Below are 12,119 nucleotides of genomic sequence, written 5' to 3' on the forward strand. Positions count from 1 at the left end.
TTCAGATTTTACTTTCAAGTAAAATGATGACTTTACCATAAATCTTTGAAATCAGTCTTTTTTTATAATATAAATTCAGATTCATTAATTCAGACAGAATTTTTCTAGGTGGTACAGTTCAATATTTGTTAAAAGTCTTTGCATAAGCCCTTTTTCCAGGCCTATGCTCCTTTTCTTTCAGTACTCAATTATCTAAAACTTTAGAGGCCTGACCCAATGGGGGTGTGTATGCACTGCTTTGATCCTATAGATAAGAGACAGATTATTGGGAGTGATATTATCTCTAACAATAAAAAAGCTTCTCTTGGTGAGCAGAAGACCTATATATACACAAGTCACATTTAAGGGTCTGCAGTCCCATTCTTTGGGTTTCTCAGGTTTATTTAACATTAATAAAGCATCAGCTGCTAATACACCAGAAAGAAGAACTTGTCTTAAGACATTGTATGGTAAGTAACATTTAAATATTCTCTTTTAAGTTCCATGAGATTGTTGATAATTGAGTAATTATTTTATATGTACAATTTTCTACAAATATCATGCTGTTTGTACAAGGTCAGATGTTCAGGGGTATTGAATTATGTTTAGTTATGTTTAATCTAAAATGCCATAATACAAAATAAATTTATGCTACTAAAATACTCTTAAATTGTTTATTTTTTTAGTTGAAGACTTTCGTGATACATTTTTTTTAAAACTTATCTAAAACTACAAGAAAAAAATCATTAAAATTTGGCATAATAGCTTTGTTAGTATCTCCATTGAAATTTTGAAATAAAATAGATGGTGAATGAATATTCTGATTTAAATAATCAGTATAAATTTCTTAAATAGAGTTAAAATTCCATTTTTCCTGCAGAGTATCCTTACCTATGTTGTTTATTTTATGGCTCATAGAGAGCTCAATCTATATTCAAAAGTTGAATAAACCTTCAAATAGCTTTTTTAAAAAAGTTCAATCACTGAATATTTATTCCCTTTACAAAAATAACAGCCTTTTCTAATTTTCTATACTGAGAATTGCACATAAATTTTAAGGGTGTTTTACAATCATTTTTCTGCTTTTTAAAATGTCATTCTTATAAGAAGCCCATCTCTCTATTAAGAACAAGTAAGCAAAGAAGAGGAGTCTGAGGTCACTAGGTGAATGTGACAAATCTAGGATTAGACACCAACCTTCTTCCTCCCCTGTACCTTACAGTATCATTTTTCTGCTTTTTAAAATGTCATTCTTATAAGAAGCCCATCTCTCTATTAAGAACAAGGAAGCAAAGAAGAGGAGTCTGAGGTCACTAGGTGAATGTGACAAATCTAGGATTAGACACCAACCTTCTTCCTCCCCTGTACCTTACAGTAGTTGCTTCTAACATAAACCAAAAATTAAAATGTTCATTTGTTGCTTAATCATTAGCTTTATATTGCCTAGTGAACAGAAATGAAGCAGATTACAGTGTTTTTTATGCTGCTTTTAAATGATGCAGTTTCCTCTTAAAATAGGAGCATATAGCCACTTCATGGATGTTAAAAGGTAAAACACTGAGGATTTAAGAAAAAGCACTTCTATAATAACAGCCTTTGCAATTATTGAAGTGCAGATTAAGGCAAGAATATTCTATACTGATATGAAAACTTTATGAGCAAAAGAGGAAAGAGTTAAAAATTATATTAAAACAAAATTGTTAATAAAATAAGTTGAAGAAATGAGACACAGACATGCATTTTATTTAAGCCGAAGCTCAGAATCCATATAACAAGTAATTAATTAGATGATTTTTAAATACTTTGACACATTCTTTTTAATGTTAGGAGAAGTGTGCATTAATTCAGTAAAAATCTCTAAATCAGATCCTATTAATTTGGCATTTATGGTTATTATTGCAGGGCCTGAGATGAAGTTTCCTTAAATAAAGTGTTAATTTACCTAATTAAGGGAATTAGCCTTTTTCAAGCAGATTGTAAGCATTTAGGCATAACCAACATAAAATATGGCAGGAAATCATCAAAAGTAAGCTCTTTCATTATTCTTGTAGTCTAAAATTCATGTATCAAAACTTGCACAAGAAATCTCAAAAGATACCTAAGAAAGTAAAACTAATTTATTTAATTCCTAAGTTAAATTATATATAATGTGTATATGTAATGTAGACTAATGTATTTGTAAAGAAGCTGATCCCAAAAGCTACTCATGAAAACCAATTTTTTACTGTCATACTCTCTGAGTAGTTGGATGCTTATAAAAGTAAACTATTATAAGTTTATTATATAGTTTGGAATATTAAAAATATTTTTAAATATCTCCATTTTGCTTATCCTTTTAGTGAAGATGATGTCTGCAAAAGATATGACTAAAGTAATGATTGTCATGTTTGCAATATCTTTTCTTACAAAATCGGATGGAAAACCTATTAAGTAAGTACTGTAGCCTATTCTGCACGGTGAGGGCATGGGAATTGGATTTTTAAGGTTGGCTTTGTGATTTGAAAGTTAGGAGCTAATAGAATGGCCCTCTCTGTTTCTGTTCTTCCCAGGAAGAGATCTGTGAGTGAAATAGAGCTTATGCACAACCTGCGCAAACATCTGAACTCAATGGAGAGGTTGGAATGGCTGCGTAAGAAGCTGCAGGATGTGCACAATTTTATTCCCATTGGAGCTCTTCTACCTGCCAGAGAAGGTGGTTCCCAGAGGCCCCGAAAAAAGGAGGACAATATCTTGGTTGACAGCCGTCAAAAAAGTCTTGGAGAGGCAGACAAAGCTGATGTGAATGTATTAATTAAAGCTAAATCCCAATGAAGACAGATATGGTCAGAGTACTGCTCTAGACAGCATAGGGCAATGATATTACATGCTGCTAATTTTTCTAAGCTCTGTTAAGATTACCAAGTGCCAATAGTTCTAATATTACCAGACTTTACATGTAATTCATTGCTAGCCATGATTGCTGCAATTTTAACTGATTATTTTGATTCCAATTTCATTCATTGAAGATATCTTTTAGTTATTCATTTTCTATTGTTTATTCTTTTTAAAGTATGTTATTGCATAATTCATAAAAGATTAAAATCAAACTTTTTAATCTCTCCCTCACCTTATAATGCAAAATAAAAATTTAATGGTTATGATTCTAAATAAATAAAGTACTCATATTTCTCACTTGTTACAAGCATGTCTTTTTGGTTATGACTGACATCTATATGTTTAAATTGATCATGACTAGATAAAACAATGCAAAATGTTTTTTTAAATTGCGTTTCACATTTTGATATTTTGAACATCATCCTTTTCATTCATCATCCACCATATATTAAACAAGCAAGGTACAGTCCCCAAATTCTCACTAGCTAGATACTGCTGTCCTCTTCATTTCAGGAAAGAAAATGAAATGCTCAGCAAAAAAGGGCAGAAAGTGGTCTGAAACTAGAACACAAAAGCATTTGTCCCTACGTAAACCCACTGATCATATTTCTAGTCTGGACCCCAGATTTCAAGGAATAGGATTTGTCGGTTCTCCCACTGCCGGAGACCGACAAAGCCGGGCTGGAAGAGACCCCGGACCAGCCGGCGGCAACCTCTTATGGGGCTGAGCGGGATGATGAGTGTCGCAAGCCCGATCCCCTCTGCGCTTCGGCCCCGGGGACAAAGAAAGAACACCGAGCCAGGAGAGCGGTCAAAGCCGGAACTCTGTTTATTACAGCAGACAGGGATTTTTATAAGGTACTAGGGGCGGGGGAGCCCTTATCCAATAGGGAGTTGACACACTGCTATCCGGGGGGAGGGGTGAGGACAGGGCAAGCGGGAAAAAAGTGCAAAGTCACTGTACCCCGGAAGAGAAGGCAGCTAGCGACGTGTACATTAGCGCTTATGAAATGGCGGCGGCAAACTTAGCCTTTAAAATGGCTACTGTTGAAAGACAGGATTTACACATGGACAGGCACCTTATGGTGGAAATGCACCGAAATGTGGCCCAACAGGATTTTTGTATTTATTAGAAGATAACTTTATTCATTCTTTTGTCATTTGACAAACATCTATTTAGTGGTCATTATTTGTCATGTACTATATTAGGCACTGGACATACAATGGTAAACAAAACAAGCATGGCTCCTGTCTTCATGTACCCTACAATTTAGTGAGGAAGTCTGACATTATTAACTTTCATTATTAACTTTGCTAAGTGCTGCATAAGAAAAGTACAAGATACTGCAGGATTGTAAAATACAGAGTCCCAATCTATTTAGATCAGTGCTATCCAGCAGAACTTTCTGTGATGATGGAAAAGTTCTATATTCTGTGCTGTGCAGTATAGAAACCACATGTACATTTATTTAAAATGGGGTGAGTGTTATTAACGACCAATTTTTAAATTAACTTTAGTTTAAATGTAAACAGCCACATATGGCTAGTGACTACTATATTAAACAGTATAGATCAATCTCAAGATGATCCAACTGAATGAGAAAGATGAATAAGAGATAATTAAGGGAAGAGGAGTCGAAGAGTCTTCCAGATAGGTGGTATAACATAAGCAAAGGCCCTGAGTGGGAGGGAGCATGCTGTAATGCTAGAAACTGGGATTACAAAGATGAATAATATCCCATCCCTGGCCTCAAAGAGTTCATGTAAGCAAGTAATTACAACACAAATGCAAAATACTATGAGATACACAGAGGTGGGAGTGGATCACCTGATGGAAGGAACAGTTGAGATGGGACTTTACTGGTAATTGAACTTTGCAAATAGAAGATATTAACAAATTTCTGGCATCCTGGTGGAATCAGTCAGGCTTTGGTTTAAGTGCATAGAACAGAATCTACTTTTAACAGAAAGGGATGCATCACAAGATCATTGAGAATGATAAAGAAAACACTCTAGGTCTAATTTTGAGGAAAGACTGAAAGCCACCAAGGGAGCTGTTCTCTCTTCTATCAGTAACTGCCTGAATATTATCTTGAGACTGTCCTGATCAGGAGGCAGCTGCTTACTGCTGCTGTTCCAGAAACACATTGTATCTGCTCGATCCACCCCAACAAAAACTGATGTCCAGTACTCTGCCTCTTGACATTTAGTCAGTGCCTTATCACTAGAAACTTTGCTATTTACATGGCAAAATGAGACCCCGCCCAACAATGCTTGCCAGCAGGAAGGGAGTAGTGGCAGAATCACCTGACTTTTGCCTTTTCAGTCTCACAGGAGTGCATATGATTGGCTGAACCTAAATCTCTTCCAGAACGTTTGCTGCAGAGATGTCTGGGAAATGTAGTTTTTAGCTTTCCAGCCTAGGTAATACAAGAGCACTAGAAGGTGGTGTGGACAGTACCTCCAACTCCCTGTCACGGTGAGTATTCTTGAATATGTCCTCTTATGGAACTGTGTAAGAATTTCTTTGGGATGTTTACCCAGAAGTGGAATCATAGATATATAAACAAGTTTCACAAGATTGCTTGTGAAACATAGATACAGTTTATACTCCTTCCAGCAGAGCTAAGCATTCCAGTTGCCTATTTCCACCTATAGTTTGGAATTATATCCCTTTATAAAAAGTTTTGCCATATCGATGCCAAGTGGCAGGTTGTTGTTTTAATTTACATGTCTATGATTACTAGTGAGATTGAAATTCTCTCTACAAATATTGGCCATTTGGGCTTCTCTGTCTGTGAACTGCTTATTTATATTCTTTGCCAATTTTTCTGTTGGTTTCTGGCCCTGTTGATTTTGAAGTTTTTGTCCATTCTAATACAAATTTCTTATTGGTTTTAAATGTCACAAATATTTTCTCTCAGTGTGTCATGTATTTGCTAACACTTTTTTACTTAATTATCTTTCTTTTTTTTTTTACAAAGTTTTATTTATTTTATTTTTTAATTTATTTTTTCATTGTATATGTTTGTGGGGTACAGTTTATTGTTTCAGTTCATGCATATATTGTATAATGACCCAGTCAGAATAGTTAGCATATCTGTCACCTGAACATTTATCATTTCTTTGTTTTTATAACATATGCTTAATTTTAATGGACTCAAATACTTAATTTTTCTTTTCCTATTGTTTGTATTTGAGGGGGGTAGCTTGTTGAAGACGTCTTTCCCCAACTGTAGGTCACAAAGTTCTCTCATATCTATTTTAGAGTTTTACCTTTCACTTGTATTTAATTTTTTGGAGTCTAATTTTGTATATGACAAAAAGTTATGCTTAGATTTTATTTATTTATTTTTTATATGGATGGCCAGTGTTCCAAACACCATATATAACACCATATATCCAACAATTCATTATTTCTTCGTAGCTTCTTAGAAATATTTAAGAAAATCACATCTTAGGTTCCCAGGTAAATGTAGGTTTATTTTTTCTTTAGTTTGGGGGTGGGGAGGCTGTGGGTGCAGCCTGAAAATTGCTCAGTTGTGCCCCATGAATCAACTTTTGGTCCATGCAATGTCAGTCCCAAATGGAGGCCCACAAGTTCCTTCTCCCTGATTTTCCCTCCATCTGTTGACTTAATCCTTGGACACTGTGTCCTTCTGAATGTCTCCAGCCCTGTGATTCTCCGCCCTATGTTGCCCATGCACAGAAAACCTTCCTTCCCAAGTCCTCGGGGTTTGAGCCTATGAATATCCAACCCAGACACTCTTCAGAAACCAGTTCTTGGTTATATCCTGAAGCAACAATTCATGGAAGTGGCCCCTGGATAACACGCAAGAGGAAGAAACAAAACTCACCCTTAAACTGTAGGCCTCTTGGGTCTAGTTCAATCTCTTCCTGAGTAAAGACCAGTATTTAGAATTAAGTCAGGTTTTAAAATCAATTATTTATTTTTGCAATTCTAATCCTAAGGCTTATTTTTTAGTGAAACAAATTGGTTCGTTTTCTCAACCTTATAAACTCCTGGTAATGTGGAACTTGGGAGTGGATGATCTAGCATTTTGATCCCATATACTCTTCTGTTTGGACAGAGATCACATGTCTCATTGAGAGGACTGTGGCCTAATTGTAACATCTTTGGCACAGATCTGTAGCTTCCTTGGCACAGATCTTCATGAGTTGCATGTTCTCGCCCTTTCTTAGAAGCCCAGGTTAGAAGAGTGGACATAGAGGCTCCGAAGTAGACACACTCTGAAGGTGCATATATGGAAACCATCACAGGTATTGAAAAATGAAATGGCTTTTAGGTCACAATCCAGGAAAATCTCCACCTTCTACAAGTTTGGGTCAACATGGAAATTCCCAGTTTCTATGCTGGCAATGACTTCACATACTCCCTTGAGGCTCACAACCAGAACCCTAGATATGAAGAAACCAGGAAAGGTCCTTCATGACCTGCAAATTGCCTGCAAACACCCATAGCCCATTCCACTGTTCCTTTCACTTTCACCTCCCAATAGTGTCAGCCAGAGATAAAGCAAGAGGACCCCAGGATACAAGCAGTAGAGATGAATGTCCTATCATTCTGTAGTGGTCTCATATGGACCACCACATCTGATGCTGCACAGCTCATTAGAAAATATGAGGAAGTCATTGTCCGTGGCTGGATCCAAAGTCATATTCACACAGAACATCAGCATCCAGCAACATATATTCAGCACAGGCAAATTACTTTGATCTCACCCACTAGCTACCCCAGGGCCGTGTTGGTCTGAATCTTCTGGATCCAAGAAATGTCACGATAATGGGAACAAGTGAGAAAGCTATCCTTTTTCTCCCTCTCCAAATGCCTTAGACAGTAAAGCAGCAGTTGGGCTGTAGAATGTCAAACAAGGATCTTTGAAATAACTCAGGCAGATGGGACATGTCAATTCTTTTCTAAGTTTTTCTGCCATGGCCACCATTTCAGTGTAGCTATTCTAGATTTTGTGCTCCTCTTGGGTACTGCAACTTCTTAATTGGATTCTGGACTTCTCACAAAGGTATTTTGCTCTCTATATCAATGTTAAATTGATGTTTGTGGGGGTACGAGGGCTGGGACTTCCTATTCCATCATCTTGCTTTTGTCACTAGCATGTCTATTTTTGAGCTCTATTTGTTTATTGTATTCTACTGATGTATGTGCCTGTTCCTGAAATAGAAATAAAGTATATACACACACACATTCTTCTTTATAGACCTTTATTCTACCATATCTGTTTTACAATGAATTTGTTGAGCTCTCTTGTAAAAAAATCCAGCTGCAATTTTGATTGGGATTGTAATAAATTACATATTAGTTTTAGGAAGAATTATCATCTTTACTATATCATCCTATTCATCAGCATAGTGAGAGTCTTCATTTATTCTTATTTCCTTTTATGTCTTTTAAATAGTTTAAATTTTCTCTGGAAACATCTTATGTATCCTTTGTTAATTGTTAAATAGTATATAGTTATGTGGCTATTGTGAAAGATATCTACATTTTTATTATATTTTCTAGTGGGTTATTTTTGGTAGAGAAGAACATTATTCATTTTTCTTAGAGTATTATCCAGTACCTCTAATACTATGTTAATGAGTGATGATATTGGGTTTCCTTATCATATTCTTGACCTTCATGGGAAAGTGTCTATAATTTCTTAAAAAGAGAATGGCCCATAACACACTGATGTTTTCAAAGAAACCTTTTGAAATTAGAAAAGGATATTGAACTTTATAAAATACTTTTTCTCTAAACACATGTAATTTTATTTTTAATCCATTAATGTGATAAATTAAATATTTGTTATGCCTGGGTGTATTAGTCCATTATTATGTCGCTATAACAGAATATCTGTAACTGGGTAATTTATAAAGAAAAGATATTTATTTGGCTCACAATTTTGTAAGCTGGAAAGTCCACAACTGGGCAATTGCATCTGGTGAGGGCCTCACGCTGCTTCCACTCATGGTGGAAAGCTGAAGGGGAGCGGGTGTGTGCAAGAGATCACATGGCAAGAGAGGAAGCAAGAGAGAGCGAGAAGGGTGCCAGGCTCTTTTAACAACCAGCTCTCACAGGAACTGATAGAGCAGGACCTCACTCACCGCCGAAGGAGGACATTAATCTATTTGTGAGGGATAACCATGACCCAAACACCTCCCACTAGCCCCCACCTCCCAACACTGCCATGTTGGGAATTTAATTTCAACATGAATTTTGGAAGGGCATACATATCCAAACTATAGTACGGGATAAAATCTGCTTAATATTGATATATTTTTACTTTTTAAAGTAGTAAAGTTTATTGTACATACAAAAGCATGTATCAAACATTTAAGTAGATTTTTAAGAAAAAAAAAAGAAAATTCACTACTCACTACTCAGATTATGAAATAAAATATTGCCAGAATTTTAGAAATTCCTTGTAATCTCTTCCTTGATCATACTCCCTCCTTCTTTCCCACATTCTTATTTTTATGTTTATCACTATTCCCTTGCTTTTCTTTATAGTTTAACCACACATACAAGTATGTATCCCTTGATTAGATTGAATAGTCTAATATTATTTTTTCAAATGTTTGCATTTGCAAAACATGGGCTCTGTCTTTTCAGCCCGTGATATCCATTTTCTTACTGTTCACCGTGGCTTCATATTTCTAGATTTTTACCAGTCAGCATCCCATTTAAAGGTACTAATCTCCGAAATGGTTAGGGTAAACAAATTGATGTAACAAATGATCCCAAGTATATATCCACCTAAATTAAATAGAAGTTTATTTCTTATTCACATGACATACTTGAATGTTATATTACTGGGCAGGTGAACAGGTGAACAGGGTGGCTGGGAACTCTACTTCTACCATGTAACCCTAGGGTTGTTCTCATTCTAGTTAGCTGGAAGTGGAAAATGTAGGAATACTATGTGGGAAGTTTTTATGAACCAGGCCTGAAAAAGGTGACATCATCTCTTCACATTCTGTTGACTGTAATATAGTCATGTAACTACACCTAATATTGTAAAATGGGGGAGAAGAAGCTGGGAAATGTAGTCTCTGCCTGGGTAGATACTTGTCAGTGACACTGGCTAGCTGCCAAAGGAAAAGAAAAAAGGATACTTCCCGGTGACAATTCTACACTAGGAAAGCAAAGGTTAGCAAGCTAGACATCTTTGCCACAATTCTTAACATATATATACATATATATATTAAATTTAAGTTTGACTTAAAGTTTTCTCTGGACATAGTGAATTGTAATCTACTTGATATATAAACAGACTGTAACCTGCTCTTCTAATGAGTAGCTGAGTCTCAGCTAATCACAGCAGCCAAACTTTAGTCAACCATGAGCAGCCAACTGTTAAAACCAGGTTCAAATAAGGCAAACACCTAGCTGTAACCAATCCACCTGTTTCTGTACCTCACTTCTATTTTCTGTACTTCACTTTTCTCTTTCTATCCATAAATGTTAACCAACCATGTGGCATCCCTGGAGTCACTCCAAACCTACTCTGGTTCTGGGGGATGCCCAATTCACAAATCATTCTTTGCTCAATTAAACTTTAGAGGGGGCCAGCCCGGTGGCGCACTGCTACAGTGCGCCACCTGGGAGCGTGGCGACGCTCCCGCCGAGGGTCTGGATCCCACATACAGACCGGTTCCCGCTCACTGGCTGAGCGAGGGGCAGGCGCAACACCGAGGGTTGCGATCCCGTTGCCGGTCCCAGTCCGGTACGGGCACGACACTGAGGGTTGCGATCCGTTGCCGGTCACGAAAAAGACAAAAAGAGAAAAAAAAAAAAAAAAATTTTAGAGAGAGAGAGATACACAGTTAGATACGTAGATATAGACATACAGTGGTACTTCAAAAAGTTCATTGAAACATAGAATTAAGAGATAAAAATAGAATTAAAATCTTTTCATGATCTTTTTGAAGTATTTTCATATGTATATGTTCTTAAAAATTTTGTTTGATGGTCTGGCTGGTTAGCTCAGTTGGTTAGAGCATGATGTTGACAACACTGAGGTCAAGGATTTGGATCCCTATACCAGCCAGCTGCCAAAAAAAAAAAAATTGTCTGGTTTTGAACAAAATGTAATTATACCATATTTATTGCTTTTCATTTTGCTCTTTTTACTTAATATTGTGAGATTCATCTCTATTGATGTATGTAGCTTTAGTTATTTCAATTGTTATATTTCATTAACAAGTATATTTCAGTTTATTTATGCATTTCTTCTTATGAATATTTGGGTTGTTTTCAGTTTTTGGATATTACTAACAGTGAACATTCTTTTACATATCTCTTACACCTGTAAGGATTCTTTAGGATATGTACCTAGAAATGGAATTGCTGATTCCTAGAGTATGCACATGTTTAATTTTGCTAGCAGGTACCAACTTATTTTGCAAGGTGGTTGAAGTGGTTTATATCTCCTGCCCCCAGCAGTGTATGAAAGTTCTACTTGCTCCACATTCTTGCCAATACCAAATATTGTGAGACTTAAAAGATTTTTGTCAACCTGCTAGGCATATCATTGTTGTTTTAATTTTATTTTACAGATTACTTGTGTGGTTTATCATCTTTTCATATATTTATTAACCCTTCAGCTTTCTTCTGTGAAGTTTCTGTTCGATTCTTTTTTCCATTTTCTTTTTCAGGCTGTTTGTCTTTGATATTGATCTATAAGCATCCTTTATATATTCTGAACGCTAATCTTTTGTCAGTTATCTATATTGCAAAATATTTTTCCACTTTGTGTCTTTATCTCTTTTTTAATAGTATCTTTTGATTAATGGAAATTGTTAATTTTAATGTAGTCAAAATTCTTTATCTTTTATAGTTAGTGCACTGTCTACTTTAAGAACTCATTCATTACCTTGAGGTAATAAAGGTAATTTTCATATATTATGTTCTAGGAGCTTTTTTATTTTGCCTCTTATATTTAGATAAATAACCCATCTGGAACTGGTTTTTGTGTAGGTATGAGGTAGAAGTTGTTTAATTTTTTTTTTCAGTTTATTTAGTTACGTTATTTATTGAAAAGATGTGCTTTTCTGCACTTCTCCGCAATGCCACCTGTGTTGTAAATCATGAATCTACATATGCTTGAAAGTATTTTTGAGCTTTCTATGCTACTACATTAGTCTTTTTGTCTTTCCTTATGCTGATACCAGACTGTCTTAAATCTATAGTTTTACATAAGGTTTTGATATTTGGTGGGGCACTTAATCATACATTGTTCTTC

General features: G+C 35.7%; 1 protein-coding gene across 1 annotated transcript; it reads left to right on the plus strand.

Moving 5' to 3' along the window:
- The first annotated feature begins 402 nt into the window (after positions 1–402).
- PTH (parathyroid hormone) lies at positions 403–3,152 on the plus strand. Its single transcript, XM_008583637.1, has 3 exons — positions 403–449; positions 2,319–2,409; positions 2,529–3,152. The coding sequence occupies exons 2-3, from the start codon at positions 2,324–2,326 to the stop codon at positions 2,788–2,790; spliced, it is 348 nt and encodes a 115-aa protein (XP_008581859.1). The 5' UTR covers positions 403–449; positions 2,319–2,323; the 3' UTR covers positions 2,791–3,152.
- The last annotated feature ends 8,967 nt before the right edge of the window (positions 3,153–12,119 follow it).

The sequence above is a fragment of the Galeopterus variegatus genome, unplaced genomic scaffold (assembly GCF_000696425.1).
Source record: "Galeopterus variegatus unplaced genomic scaffold, G_variegatus-3.0.2 Scaffold2987, whole genome shotgun sequence".
NCBI lineage: Eukaryota > Metazoa > Chordata > Mammalia > Dermoptera > Cynocephalidae > Galeopterus > Galeopterus variegatus.